At 49.4% G+C, this 15,824-nt stretch overlaps 1 protein-coding gene across 1 annotated transcript in view; it reads right to left on the bottom strand.

The window, feature by feature from the left end:
• Positions 1-15,824, bottom strand: part of XRN2 (5'-3' exoribonuclease 2) — a 705,538-nt gene that overhangs the window by 424,683 nt on the left and 265,031 nt on the right. Inside the window, exon 23 of the mRNA XM_069234351.1 lies at positions 5,750-5,822. Within this exon, the coding sequence (XP_069090452.1) occupies positions 5,750-5,822 (73 nt within the window). The remainder of the gene's footprint in view (positions 1-5,749; positions 5,823-15,824) is intronic.

Below are 15,824 nucleotides of genomic sequence, written 5' to 3'. Positions count from 1 at the left end.
CTGCGAGTTGATTTTGTATCCCTGGTATAAACTGTGCAATTAGGCGAATTTGGTTGTGAATTGCCCAATGCCAAATTTTTTGTGCTAACATGCTTAACTGCGTGGAGTGCGTCCCTCCCTGCTTGTTTAGATAATACATTGTTGTCATGTTGTCTGTTTTGACGAGAATGTATTTGTGAACTATTATTGGTTGGAAAGCTTTTAGTGCTTGAAAAACTGCAAGAAGTTCTAGGTGATTGATATGCAGTTTTGTTTGATGTACGTTCCATTGTCCTTGTATGCTGTGTTGATCGAGGTGTGCTCCCCACCCTGTCATGGAAGCATCTGTTGTTATTACGTATTGTGGCACTGGGTCTTGGAAAGGCCGCCCCTTGTTTAAATTTATGTTGTTCCACCACAGAAGCGAGAGGTAAGTTTGGCGGTCTATTAACACCAGATCTAGAAGGTGACCCTGTGCTTGAGACCACTGTGATGCTAGGCATTGTTGTAAGGGCCTCATGTGCAGTCTTGCGTTTGGGACAATGGCTATGCATGATGACATCATGCCTAGGAGTTGTAATACCATCTTTGCTTGTATCTTTTGTGTTGGATACATGCGTTGTATGATGGTGTTGAAATTTTGAATTCTTTGTGGACTTGGAGTGGCTACTCCTTTTGATGTGTCTATTATGGCTCCCAGGTATTGTTGTACCTTGTGTGGCCGAATTTTGGATTTTGTGAAATTGACGGTGAACCCTAGTTTGAAGAGGGTTTGTATGATATGATTTGTGTGATTTGAGCACTCTATTAACGAATGGCCCTTGATTAGCCAGTCGTCTAGATATGGGAACACATGTATTTGCTGCCTTCTGATGTGTGCAGCGACTACCGCTAGACATTTGGTAAAGACTCTTGGTGCGGTTGTTAATCCGAAAGGCAGTACCTTGAATTGGTAATGTATTCCTTTGAATACAAACCTTAGGTATTTCCTGTGCGATGGGTGAATTGGTATATGGAAATAAGCATCCTTGAGGTCTAAAGTTGCCATGTAGTCGTGCAGCTTTAGCAATGGCAATACTTCTTGTAGTGTGACCATGTGGAAGTGGTCTGATTTGATGAAAGTGTTGACTACTCTGAGGTCTAGGATTGGTCTCAGTGTTTTGTCCTTCTTTGGTATCAGAAAGTACAGTGAGTAAACTCCTGTGTTTATTTGTGTGTTTGGCACTAATTCGATTGCATTCTTTTGCAATAGTGCCTGCACTTCTATCTCTAGGAGATTGGAATGGTGTGTTGTTAAATTTTGTGCTTTTGGTGGTATGTTTGGAGGGAACTGTAGAAATTCTATGCAGTAACCATGTTGGATAATTGCTAGAACCCAAGTGTCTGTAGTGATTTTCTCCCATGCTCTGTAATAATGACCTATTCGTCCCCCCACTGGTGTTGTGTGGAGGGGGTGAGTGACATGTGAGTCACTGTTTAGTAGTAGGGGTTTTGGGGCTTTGGAATCTTCCTCTATTTCTAGGGAATTGCCCTCCTCTATATTGTCCCCGAAAACCTCCTCTATACTGTCCTTGGTAACTGGACGGTGTGGCTTGTGAGGTGCTGGCTTGTGTGCTTTGACCTCGAAACCCCCCTCGAAAGGGCGTTTTACGGAATGAGCTGTAATTCCCTCTGCTCTGCGGGGAGTAGAGTGCGCCCATGGCTTTGGCAGTGTCCGTATCTTTTTTGAGTTTCTCAATCGCTGTGTCCACTTCTGGACCGAACAGTTCTTTTTCATTAAAAGGCATATTGAGAACTGCTTGTTGAATCTCTGGTTTAAATCCAGACGTTCGGAGCCATGCATGCCTTCTGATAGTTACAGATGTATTAATTGTCCGTGCAGCTGTATCTGCAGCGTCCATGGAGGAGCGGATCTGGTTGTTGGAGATGGCTTGTCCCTCCTCAACCACTTGTTTTGCCCTATTTTGGAAGTCTTTGGGCAGATGTTCAATGAGATGTTGCATCTCGTCCCAGTGGGCTCTGTCATAGCGCGCAAGTAGTGCCTGGGAGTTCGCGATGCGCCACTGGTTTGCAGCTTGTGCTGCGACTCTTTTACCAGCTGCATCAAACTTGCGGCTTTCTTTATCTGGGGGTGGTGCATCTCCAGATGTGTGAGAGTTGGCCCTTTTCCTAGCTGCTCCTACAACAACAGAGTCTGGTGGCAGCTGTGTTGTGATGAAAGCCGGGTCTGTAGGAGGCGGCTTATACTTTTTTTCCACCCTTGGTGTGATTGCCCTACTTTTGACCGGGTCCTTAAATATGTCTTTTGCGTGCCGGAGCATACCAGGGAGCATAGGCAGGCTTTGGTAGGAGCTGTGGGTGGAGGAGAGTGTGTTGAACAAGAAATCATCCTCGACCTGTTCTGAGTGGAGGCTTACGTTGTGAAATTGTGCTGCTCTAGCCACCACCTGAGAGTACGCGGTGCTGTCTTCTGGTGGAGATGGTTTTGTAGGGTATGCCTCTGGGCTGTTATCTGACACTGGGGCGTCGTATAGGTCCCATGCGTCCTGGTCTTGGTCACCCTGGCTCATGGTGGTGTGAGCTGGGGAGTGTGATGGCGTTTGTGCTGGTGAAACGTTAATCACGGGCGGAGGAGAGGGTGGTGGTGTAACTCTTTTCACCACTTTTGGTTGTGGTGCTTGTTCCGTCTGGAACTCCAACCTTCTCTTTCTTCTAATGGGGGGAAGGGTGCTTATTTTTCCTGTCCCCTGCTGAATGAAGATACGCTTTTGCGTATGGTCCGCATCAGTTGCTTGTAGCTCTTCCTCAAACCTATGCTTTTGCATTTGGGAGGTTAGCGAGTGCTCTTCTGTATAAGAGCCTGAAGCTGGGTCGCTTGCAGTTTGTTTCGGCGTCGAAACTTTGTCTGCGTGTTTTTTCGGCTCCGAGGTGACTTTTTTCCTTTTCGGGGCCGAAACCTCTCGGCGTCGATCTGTTTCGGTGCCGCTGTCTCGGCGTCGAGCCGTGTCCACACCGGCATCTCGGTGTCGAGGCTTGTCTCCATCACTTTCTCGGTCCCGAGAAGGCTGCGTGCCGGTGTCTCGACCGGAGTCGGACGATCTCGGCACTGTTTGGGCCTTTTTCGGTGCCGACGGTCGGTCACCGATTTTAAGGGTTGAGCCATGGCCTGGTGGCAGTGGCGTCCCCTGGGCCTTGTAAATGTTTCTTTGTGTGGTTTTCGACGTCTTACTCACGGTTTGTGTATCGTCGAATCCTTCGGAGTCTGAGTCTTGGATCGAGAAGGTACCTTCCTCTTCCTGTTCCTCGAACTCCCGTCGGGCTGTCGGTGCGGACGCCATTTGAAGTCTTCTGGCTCGACGGTCTCGGAGTGTTTTTCGGGACCGGAACGCACGACAGGCCTCGCAGGTGTCTTCGCTGTGCTCAGGTGACAGGCACAGGTTGCAGACCAAGTGTTGGTCTGTGTAGGGGTATTTATTGTGGCATTTGGGGCAGAAACGGAACGGGGTCCGTTCCATCGGCGTTCTTCAGCACGCGGTCGGGCCGACCAGGCCCCGACGGAGGATCGAAAAATTACCCCGAAGGGCACCGGAGCTCTTCGATCTTCGATGCGGTGTTGAATGTAAGTATGCCGATCCCGAACGCAACAATACCGACGAAAATCTTCCGAAATTAACTATTTTTTCTGTTCCGAAACTCGGAGCGACAGGAACACGTCCGAACCCGATGGCGGAAAAAAAACAATCGAGGATGGAGTCGACGCCCATGCGCAATGGAGACAAAAGGAGGAGTCACTCGGTCCCGTGACTCGAAAGACTTCTTCGAAGAAAAACAACTTGTAACACTCCGGCCCAACACCAGATGGCGAGCTATTGCAGAACATGCGTATCTACAGCGACAGATGCCATCGAACACAAAGTTGCAGCTTTTCTTGGAGCAGGTCCGCTGTCCTCGGGAGTTTCTTGTCTTTTCGAAGCAGGGGCAGTCCTCAGAGGATGTCGAGGTCGCTGGTCCCTTTGGAAGGCGTCGCTGGAGCAGGATCTTTGGAAGGCAGGAGACAGGCCGGTGAGTTTCTGGAGCCAAGGCAGTTGTCGTCTTCTGGTCTTCCGCTGCAGGGGTTTTCAGCTAGGCAGTCCTTCTTCTTGTAGTTGCAGGAATCTAATTTTCTAGGGTTCAGGGTAGCCCTTAAATATTAAATTTAAGGGCGTGTTTAGGTCTGGGGGGTTAGTAGCCAATGGCTACTAGCCCTGAGGGTGGGTACACCCTCTTTGTGCCTCCTCCCAAGGGGAGGGGGTCACAATCCTAACCCTATTGGGGGAATCCTCCATCTGCAAGATGGAGGATTTCTAAAAGTCAGAGTCACCTCAGCTCAGGACACCTTAGGGGCTGTCCTGACTGGCCAGTGACTCCTCCTTGTTGCTTTCTTTGTTCCCTCCAGCCTTGCCGCCAAAAGTGGGGGCCGTGGCCGGAGGGGGCGGGCAACTCCACTAAGCTGGAGTGCCCTGCTGGGCTGTGACAAAGGGGTGAGCCTTTGAGGCTCACCGCCAGGTGTTACAGCTCCTGCCTGGGGGAGGTGTTAACATCTCCACCCAGTGCAGGCTTTGTTACTGGCCTCAGAGTGACAAAGGCACTCTCCCCATGGGGCCAGCAACATGTCTCTGGTGTGGCAGGCTGCTGGAACTAGTCAGCCTACACAGACAGTCGATTAAGTTTCAGGGGGCACCTCTAAGGTGCCCTCTGGGGTGTATTTTGCAATAAAATGTACACTGGCATCAGTGTGCATTTATTGTGCTGAGAAGTTTGATACCAAACTTCCCAGTTTTCAGTGTAGCCATTATGGTGCTGTGGAGTTCGTGTTTGACAGACTCCCAGACCATATACTCTTATGGCTACCCTGCACTTACAATGTCTAAGGTTTTGTTTAGACACTGTAGGGGTACCATGCTCATGCACTGGTACCCTCACCTATGGTATAGTGCACCCTGCCTTAGGGCTGTAAGGCCTGCTAGAGGGGTGTCTTACCTATACTGCATAGGCAGTGAGAGGCTGGCATGGCACCCTGAGGGGAGTGCCATGTCGACTTACTCGTTTTGTCCTCACTAGCACACACAAGCTGGCAAGCAGTGTGTCTGTGCTGAGTGAGAGGTCTCCAGGGTGGCATAAGACATGCTGCAGCCCTTAGAGACCTTCCTTGGCATCAGGGCCCTTGGTACTAGAAGTACCAGTTACAAGGGACTTATCTGGATGCCAGGGTCTGCCAATTGTGGATACAAAAGTACATTTTAGGTGAAGGAACACTGGTGCTGGGGCCTGGTTAGCAGGGTCCCAGCACTCTTCTCAGTCAAGTCAGCATCAGTATCAGGCAAAAAGTGGGGGGTAACTGCAACAGGGAGCCATTTCTTTACAGAGACAAAACAGCTTATATAGCCGTGGTGAAAGAAAATGATTAATTCCTTTTTTAGACCAATTTAATGCTTTAGCAAAGGTGCCAAATTTGCCCTTTACCACTGTAAATCCAAGATCAGTGACCAAATTAATTTTGAGCGGTTCATTTTGTTACGGTCATGTATAAACCGATTCAGCTCTATGGGTCTTGTAAGAGATAAGAGGGAACAGCTTAGGCCAATTTACATTATCAGGACTAAGACTCATTCGGGTATGCAGATTACAATATAAAAACTTCAAGTACTAAATATTAAAGGATCATTATAAACATAAGCAGGAAAAATAACCATCTCTAGATCAGAAAAAAAACAATATGTGCTATATTTACCTTGCCAAGCATATTTCTTTCCATTTAGATCAAGAGCAAAATCGTCGGGGTAGAAGTCAATTATACTGGAGTCCTACATTTGGTGGAAATCAAAGGGAAACCAAAAACGTGCATGACTATTTTAAACTGAGGAAAAACTTGCATTAGTAATCCAATTTCATCTATACGCAAGCCATCAGTACACCTTTATAACAATTAAAAGTCAGTCGACAAAAAGGGCACTGAAGAGTGGGTACAGGGAAGAATATTCAAGGTAGACCAATTTAGATGAAAACAAGTTAGCATTGCTTAAACGGTAGTTTGTCAACAAGGCATGAAACTATTTTCAGATAGGCAGTGGCAAGGGTACAATTCCTTACGTCAGAAAATTTAAATGAAGAAATTCCTTACGTCAGAAAATTTAAATGAAAAAATGTAAGGAAATGCCTCCTTGGCATGGTTACCCCCCTGACTTTTTGCCTTTGCTGATGCAAAGTTTTGATATGAAAGTGTGCAGAGGCCTGCTAACCAGGCCCCAGCACCAGTGTTCTTTCCCTAACCTGTATGTAAGGAAATGCCTCCTTGGCATGGTTGCCCCCTGACTTTTTGCCTTTGCTGATGCTATGTTTACAATTGAAAGTGTGCTGAGGCCTGCTAACCAGGCCCCAGCACCAGTGTTCTTTCCCTAACCTGTACTTTTGTATCCACAATTGGCAGACCCTGGCATCCAGATAAGTCCCTTGTAACTGGTACTTCTAGTACCAAGGGCCCTGATGCCAAGGAAGGTCTCTAAGGGCTGCAGCATGTCTTATGCCACCCTGGAGACCTCTCACTCAGCACAGACACCCTGCTTGCCAGCTTGTGTGTGCTAGTGAGAACAAAACGAGTAAGTCGACATGGCACTCCCCTCAGGGTGCCATGCCAGCCTCTCACTGCCTATGCAAGTATAGGTCAGTCACCCCTCTAGCAGGCCTTACAGCCCTAAGGCAGGGTGCACTATACCATAGGTGAGGGTACCAGTGCATGAGCATGGTACCCCTACAGTGTCTAAACAAAACCTTAGACATTGTAAGTGCAGGGTAGCCATAAGAGTATATGGTCTGGGAGTTTGTCAAACACGAACTCCACAGCACCATAATGGCTACACTGAAAACTGGGAAGTTTGGTATCAAACTTCTCAGCACAATAAATGCACACTGATGCCAGTGTACATTCTATTGCAAAATACACCCCAGAGGGCACCTTAGAGGTGCCCCCTGAAACATAACCGACTGTCTGTGTAGGCTGACTAGTTCCAGCAGCCTGCCACACTAGAGACATGTTGCTGGCCCCATGGGGAGAGTGCCTTTGTCACTCTGAGGCCAGTAACAAAGCCTGCACTGGGTGGAAATGCTAACACCTCCCCCAGGAAGGAGCTGTAACACCTGGCGGTGAGCCTCAAAGGCTCACCCCTTTGTCACAGCCCAGCAGGGCACTCCAGCTTAGTGGAGTTGCCCGCCCCCTCCGGCCACGGCCCCCACTTTTGGCGGCAAGGCTGGAGGGAACAAAGAAAGCAACGAGGAGTCACTGGCCAGTCAGGACAGCCCCTAAGGTGTCCTGAGCTGAGGTGACTCTGACTTTTAGAAATCCTCCATCTTGCAGATGGAGGATTCCTCCAATAGGGTTAGGATTGTGACCCCCTCCCCTTGGGAGGAGGCACAAAGAGGGTGTACCCACCCTCAGGGCTAGTAGCCATTGGCTACTAACCCCCCAGACCTAAACACGCCCTTAAATTTAGTATTTAAGGGCTACCCTGAACCCTAGAAAATTTGATTCCTGCAACAACAAGAAGGACTGCCTAGCTGAAAACCCCTGCAGAGGAAGACCAGAAGACAACAACTGCCTTGGCTCCAGAAACTCACCGGCCTGTCTCCTGCCTTCCAAAGAACTCTGCTCCAGCGACGCCTTCCGAAGGGACCAGCGACCTCTACATCCTCTGAGGACTGCCCTGCTTAGACGACGACGACGACAAGAAACTCCCGAGGACAGCGGACCTGCTCCAAAAAGACTGCAACTTTGTTTCAAGAAGCAGCTTTAAAGAACCCTGCAACTCCCCGCAAGAAGCGTGAGACTTGCAACACTGCACCCGGCGACCCCGACTCGGCTGGTGGAGAACCAACACCTCAGAGAGGACCCCCGGACTACTCTACGACTGTGAGTACCAAAACCTGTCCCCCCTGAGCCCCCACAGCGCCGCCTGCAGAGGGAATCCCGAGGCTTCCCCTGACCGCGACTCTCTGAAACCTAAGTCCCGACGCCTGGAAAAGACCCTGCACCCGCAGCCCCCAGGACCTGAAGGACCGGACTTTCACTGGAGAAGTGACCCCCAGGAGTCCCTCTCCCTTGCCCAAGTGGAGGTTTCCCCGAGGAAGCCCCCCCTTGCCTGCCTGCAGCGCTAAAGAGATCCCTTGATCTCTCATTGACTTACATTGCGAACCCGACGCTTGTTCTAACACTGCACCCGGTCGCCCCCGCGCCGCTGAGGGTGAAATTTCTGTGTGGGCTTGTGTCCCCCCCGGTGCCCTACAAAACCCCCCTAGTCTGCCCTCCGAAGACGCGGGTACTTACCTGCAAGCAGACCGGAACCGGGGCACCCCCTTCTCTCCATTGAAGCCTATGCGTTTTGGGCACCACTTTGAACTCTGCACCTGACCGGCCCTGAGCTGCTGGTGTGGTGACTTTGGGGTTGCTCTGAACCCCCAACGGTGGGCTACCTTGGACCAAGAACTGAACCCTGTAAGTGTCTTACTTACCTGGTAAAACTAACAAAAACTTACCTCCCCCAGGAACTGTGAAAATTGCACTAAGTGTCCACTTTTAAAACAGCTATTTGTGAATAACTTGAAAAGTATACATGCAATTGAAATGATTCAAAGTTCCTAATGTACTTACCTGCAATACCTTTCAAACAAGATATTACATGTTAAATTTGAACCTGTGGTTCTTAAAATAAACTAAGAAAAGATATTTTTCTATACAAAAACCTATTGGCTGGATTTGTCTCTGAGTGTGTGTACCTCATTTATTGTCTGTGTGTATGTACAACAAATGCTTAACACTACTCCTTGGATAAGCCTACTGCTCGACCACACTACCACAAAATAGAGCATTAGTATTATCTCTTTTTACCACTATTTTACCTCTAAGGGGAACCCTTGGACTCTGTGCATGCTATTCCTCACTTTGAAATAGCACATACAGAGCCAACTTCCTACACTGTACTTTTGATTCCACAATTGGCACACCCTGGCATCCAGGTAAGTCCCTTGTAACTGGTACCCCTGGTACCAAGGGCCCTGATGCCAGGGAAGGTCTCTAAGGGCTGCAGCATATCTTATGCCACCCTGGAGACCCCTCACTCAGCACAGACACACTGCTTGCCATCTTGTGTGTGCTAGTGGGGATAAAAAGACTAAGTCAACATGGCACTCCCCTCAGGGTGCCATGCCAACCTCTCACTGCCTATGCAGTATAGGTAAGACACCCCTCTAGCAGGCCTTACAGCCCTAAGGCAGGGTGCACTATACCATAGGTGAGGGCACCAGTGCATGAGCACTGTGCCCCTACAGTGTCTAAGCAAAACCTTAGACATTGTAAGTGCAGGGTAGCCATAAGAGTATATGGTCTGGGAGTTTGTCATGCACGAACTCCACAGCACCATAATGGCTACACTGAAAACTTTGAAGTTTGATATCAAACTTCTCAGCACAATAAATGCACACTGATGCCAGTGTACATTTTATTGTAAAATACACCCCAGAGGTGCCCCCTGAAACCTTAACAAACTACCCGAGTAGGCTGACTGGTTTTAGCAGCCTGCCACACTCGAGACATGTTGCTGGCCACATGGGGAGAGTGCCTTTGTCACTCTGAGGCCCGTAACAAAGCCTGCACTGGGTGAAGATGCTAACACCTCCCCCTTGCAGGAGCTGTAACACCTGGTGGTGAGCCTCAAAGGCTCACCCCCTTTGTTCCAGCACCACAGGGCACTCCAGCTAGTGGAGTTGCCCGCTCCCTCCAGCCACGGCCCCACTTTTGGCGGCAAGGCCGGAGGAATTAATGAGAAAAACAAGGAGGAGTCACTGGCCAGTCAGGACAGCCCCTAAGGTGTCCTGAGCTGAGGTGACTAACTTTTAGAAATCCTCCATCTTGCAGATTGAGGATTCCCCCAATAGGGATAGGAATGTGACCCCCTCACCTTGGGAGGAGGCACAAAGAGGGTGTACCCACCCTCAGGGCTAGTAGCCATTGGCTACTAACCCCCCAGACCTAAACATGCCTGTAGGAAGTTGGCTCTGTATGCACTACTTCAAAGTAAGGAATAGTATGCACAGAGTCCAAGAGTTCCCCTTAGAGGTAAGATAGTGGCAAAAAGAGAATACTAATGCTCTATTTCGTGGTAGTGTGGTCGAGCAGTAGGCTTATCAAAGGAGTAGTGTTAAGCATTTGTTGTACATACACAGGCAATAAATGAGGCACACACTCAGAAACAATTCCAGGCCAATAGGTTTTTGTTATAGAAAAAAATCTCTTTTCTTAGTTTATTTTAAGAACCAAAGGTTCAAATTCTACATGTAATATCTCATTTGAAAGGTATTGCAGGTAAGTACTTTAGGAACTTTGAATAATCACAATAGCATATATACTTATTACATAAAACACATTTAGCGGTTTTAAAAGTGGACACGGTGCAATTTTCACAGTTCCTGGGGGAGGTAAAGTAATGTTAGTTTTTGCAGGTAAGTAAACTACCTACGGGGTTCAGATTGGGGTCCAAGGTAGCCCACCGTTGGGGGTTCAGAGCAACCCCAAAGTCACCACACCAGCAGCTCAGGGCCGGTCAGGTGGAGAGGTCAAAGTGGTGCCCAAAACGCATAGGCTTCAATGGAGAGAAGGGGGTGCCCCGGTTCCGGTCTGCCAGCAGGTAAGTACCCGCGTCTTCGGAGGGCAGACCAGGGGGGTTTTTGTAGGGCACCAGGGGGGCCAAGTCCACACAGAAAGTACACCCTCAGCAGCGTGGGGGCGGCCAGGTGCAGTGCGCACACAAGCGTCGAGTTTCCAATTGGAGTCAATGGGAGACTAAGGGGTCTCTTCAGCGGTGCAGGCAGGCAAGGGGGGGGCTCCTCGGGGTAGCCACCACCTGGGCAAGGGAGAGGGCCTCCTGGGGGTCACTCCTGCACTGGAGTTCCTATCCTTCAGGTGCTGGGGGCTGCGGGTGCAGGGTCTTTTCCAGCCGTCGGGATTTTAGAGTCAGGCAGTCACGGTCAGGGGGAGCCTCGGGATTCCCTCTGCAGGCGTCGCTGTGGAGGCTCAGGGGGGGACAACTTTGGTTACTCACAGTCTCGGAGTCGCCGGAGGGTCCTCCCGGAGGTGTTGGTTCTCCACCAGTCGAGTCGGGGTCACCGGGTGCAGTGTTGCAAGTCTCCCGCTTCTTGCGGGGATTGCAGGGGTGTAAGGAAATGCCTCCTTGGCATGGTTGCCCCCTGACTTTTTGCCTTTGCTGATGCTATGTTTACAATTGAAAGTGTGCTGAGGCCTGCTAACCAGGCCCCAGCACCAGTGTTCTTTCCCTAACCTGTACTTTTGTATCCACAATTGGCAGACCCTGGCATCCAGATAAGTCCCTTGTAACTGGTACTTCTAGTACCAAGGGCCCTGATGCCAAGGAAGGTCTCTAAGGGATGCAGCATGTCTTATGCCACCCTGGAGACCTCTCACTCAGCACAGACACACTGCTTGCCAGCTTGTGTGTGCTAGTAAGGACAAAACGAGTAAGTCGACATGGCACTCCCCTCAGGGTGCCATGCCAGCCTCTCACTGCCTATGCAGTATAGGTAAGACACCCCTCTAGCAGGCCTTACAGCCCTAAGGCAGGGTGCACTATACCATAGGTGAGGGTACCAGTGCATGAGCATGGTACCCCTACAGTGTCTAAACAAAACCTTAGACATTGTAAGTGCAGGGTAGCCATAAGAGTATATGGTCTGGGAGTCTGTCAAACACGAACTCCACAGCACCATAATGGCTACACTGAAAACTGGGAAGTTTGGTATCAAACTTCTCAGCACAATAAATGCACACTGATGCCAGTGTACATTTTATTGTAAAATACACCACAGAGGGCACCTTAGAGGTGCCCCCTGAAACTTAACCGACTATCTGTGTAGGCTGACTAGTTCTAGCAGCCTGCCACAAACCGAGACATGTTGCTGGCCCCATGGGGAGAGTGCCTTTGTCACTCTGAGGCCAGTAACAAAGCCTGCACTGGGTGGAGATGCTAACACCTCTCCCAGGCAGGAATTGTCACACCTGGCGGTGAGCCTCAAAGGCTCACCTCCTTTGTGCCAACCCAGCAGGACACTCCAGCTAGTGGAGTTGCCCGCCCCCTCCGGCCAGGCCCCACTTTTGGCGGCAAGGCCGGAGAAAATAATGAGAATAACAAGGAGGAGTCACTGGCCAGTCAGGACAGCCCCTAAGGTGTCCTGAGCTGAGGTGACTCTAACTTTTAGAAATCCTCCATCTTGCAGATGGAGGATTCCCCCAATAGGGTTAGGATTGTGACCCCCTCCCCTTGGGAGGAGGCACAAGGAGGGTGTACCCACCCTCAGGGCTAGTAGCCATTGGCTACTAACCCCCCAGACCTAAACACGCCCTTAAATTTAGTACTTAAGGGCTACCCTGAACCCTAGAAAATTAGATTCCTGCAACTACAAGAAGAAGGACTGCCTAGCTGAAAAACCCCTGCAGCGGAAGACCAGAAGACGACAACTGCCTTGGCTCCAGAAACTCACCGGCCTGTCTCCTGCCTTCCAAAGATCCTGCTCCAGCGACGCCTTCCAAAGGGACCAGCGACCTCGACATCCTCTGAGGACTGCCCCTGCTTCGAAAAGACAAGAAACTCCCGAGGACAGCGGACCTGCTCCAAGAAAAGCTGCAACTTTGTTTCCAGCAGCTTTAAAGAACCCTGCAAGCTCCCCGCAAGAAGCGTGAGACTTGCAATACTGCACCCGGCGACCCCGACTCGGCTGGTGGCGATCCAACACCTCAGGAGGGACCCCAGGACTACTCTGATACTGTGAGTACCAAAACCTGTCCCCCCTGAACCCCCGCAGCGCCGCCTGCAGAGGGAATCCCGAGGCTTCCCCTGACCGCGACTCTTTGAACCTAAAGTCCCGACGCCTGGGAGAGACCCTGCACCCGCAGCCCCCAGGACCTGAAGGACCGGACTTTCACTGGAGAAGTGACCCCCAGGAGTCCCTCTCCCTTACCCAAGTGGAGGTTTCCCCGAGGAACCCCCCCCTTGCCTGCCTGCAGCGCTGAAGAGATCCCGAGATCTCTCATAGACTAACATTGAAAACCCGACGCTTGTTTCTACACTGCACCCGGCCGCCCCTGCGCTGCTGAGGGTGAAATTTCTGTGTGGACTTGTGTCCCCCCCGGTGCCCTACAAAACCCCCCTGGTCTGCCCTCCGAAGACGCGGGTACTTACCTGCAAGCAGACCGGAACCGGGGCACCCCCTTCTCTCCATTCTAGCCTATGTGTTTTGGGCACCACTTTGAACTCTGCACCTGACCGGCCCTGAGCTGCTGGTGTGGTGACTTTGGGGTTGCTCTGAACCCCCAACGGTGGGCTACCTTGGACCAAGAACTAAGCCCTGTAAGTGTCTTACTTACCTGGTTAACCTAACAAATACTTACCTCCCCTAGGAACTGTGAAAATTGCACTAAGTGTCCACTTTTAAAACAGCTATTTGTGAATAACTTGAAAAGTATACATGCAATTTTGATGATTTGAAGTTCCTAAAGTACTTACCTGCAATACCTTTCGAATGAGATATTACATGTAGAATTTGAACCTGTGGTTCTTAAAATAAACTAAGAAAATATATTTTTCTATACAAAAACCTATTGGCTGGATTTGTCTCTGAGTGTGTGTACCTCATTTATTGTCTATGTGTATGTACAACAAATGCTTAACACTACTCCTTGGATAAGCCTACTGCTCGACCACACTACCACAAAATAGAGCATTAGTATTATCTCTTTTTACCACTATTTTACCTCTAAGGGGAACCCTTGGACTCTGTGCATGCTATTCCTTACTTTGAAATAGCACATACAGAGCCAACTTCCTACATTGGTGGCAGCGGTGGGATACAAGACTTTGCATTTGCTGGACTACTCAGCCAATACCTGATCACACGACAAATTCCAAAATTGTCATTAGAAATTGATTTTTGCAATTTGAAAAGTTTTCTAAATTCTTAAAAGACCTGCTAGGGCCTTGTGTTAGATCCTGTTTAGCATTTCTTTTAGAGTTTAAAAGTTTGTAAAAGTTTGAATTAGATTCTAGAACCAGTTGTAGATTCTTAAAAAGTATTCCAACTTTTAGAAGCAAAATGTCTAGCACAGATGTGAATGTGGTGGAACTCGACACCACACCTTACCTCCATCTACAGATGAGAGAGCTAAGGTCACTCTGTAAACTAAAGAAAATAGCAATGGGCCCCAAACCTACCAAAGTACAGCTCCAGGAGCTTTTGGCAGAGTTTGAAAAGGCCAACCCCTCTGAGGATGGCAACTCAGAGGATGAAGATAGTGACTTGGAGGGAAATTCCCCCCCTCCAGTCCTACTTAGGGAGAGCAGGGCTTCTCAAGCCCTGACTCCACAAATAATAGTCAGAGATGCTGGTTCCCTCACAGGAGGGACCAACAACTCTGAAACCACTGAGGATAACTCCAGTGAAGAGGACATCCAGTTAGCCAGGATGGCCAAAAGATTGGCTTTGGAAAGACAGATCCTAGCCATAGAGAGGGAAAGACAAGAGATGGGCCTAGGACCCATCAATGGTGGCAGCAACCTAAATAGGTTCAGAGATTCTCCTGACATGTTGAAAATCCCCAAAGGGATTGTAACTAAATATGAAGATGGTGATGACATCACCAAATGGTTCACAGCTTTTGAGAGGGCTTGTGTAACCAGAAAAGTGAACAGATCTCACTGGGGTGCTCTCCTTTGGGAAATGTTCACAGGAAAGTGTAGGGATAGACTCCTCACACTCTCTGGACAAGATGCAGAATCTTATGACCTCATGAAGGGTACCCTGATTGAGGGCTTTGGATTCTCCACTGAGGAGTACAGGATTAGGTTCAGGGGGGCTCAAAAATCCTCGAGCCAGACCTGGGTTGACTTTGTTGACTACTCAGTGAAAACACTAGATGGTTGGATTCAAGGCAGTGGTGTAAGTAATTATGATGGGCTGTACAATTTATTTGTGAAAGAACACCTGTTAAGTAATTGTTTCAATGATAAACTGCATCAGCATCTGGTAGACCTAGGACCAATTTCTCCCCAAGAATTGGGAAAGAAGGCGGACCATTGGGTCAAGACAAGGGTGTCCAAGACTTCAACAGGGGGTGACCAAAAGAAAGGGGTCACAAAGACTCCCCAGCAGAAGGGTGATGAGACAACCAAAACTAAAAATAGTAAAGAGTCTTCTACAGGCCCCCAAAAACCTGCACAGGAGGGTGGGCCCAGAGCCTCTTCACAAAACAATGGGTACAAGGGTAAAAACTTTGATCCCAAAAAGGCCTGGTGTCATAGCTGTAAACAGCATGGACACCAAACTGGAGACAAGGCCTGTCCCAAGAAAGGTTCCACTCCAAACTCCCATCCAGGTAACACTGGTATGGCTAGTCTCCAAGTGGGATCAACAGTGTGCCCAGAGCAAATCAGGGTCCACACTGAAGCTACTCTAGTTTCTGAGGGTGGGGTGGATTTAGCCACACTAGCTGTCTGGCCGCCTAACATGCAAAAATACAGACAGCAACTCTTAATTAATGGGACTAGAATAGAGGGCCTGAGGGATACAGGTGCCAGTGTCACCATGGTGACAGAGAAACTGGTTTCCCCTGGCCAATACCTGACTGGAAAAACTTACACAGTCACCAACGCTGACAATCAGAGAAAAGTACATCCCATGGCAATGGTTACTTTAGAATGGGGAGGGGTCAATGGCCTGAAACAGGTGGTGGTCTCCTCAAATATCCCAGTGGA

This window comes from Pleurodeles waltl, chromosome 5, assembly GCF_031143425.1.
Source record: "Pleurodeles waltl isolate 20211129_DDA chromosome 5, aPleWal1.hap1.20221129, whole genome shotgun sequence".
NCBI lineage: Eukaryota > Metazoa > Chordata > Amphibia > Caudata > Salamandridae > Pleurodeles > Pleurodeles waltl.
Note: the sequence above shows the minus strand (reverse complement) of the source record. Positions and strands in the feature narration are given on the sequence as shown.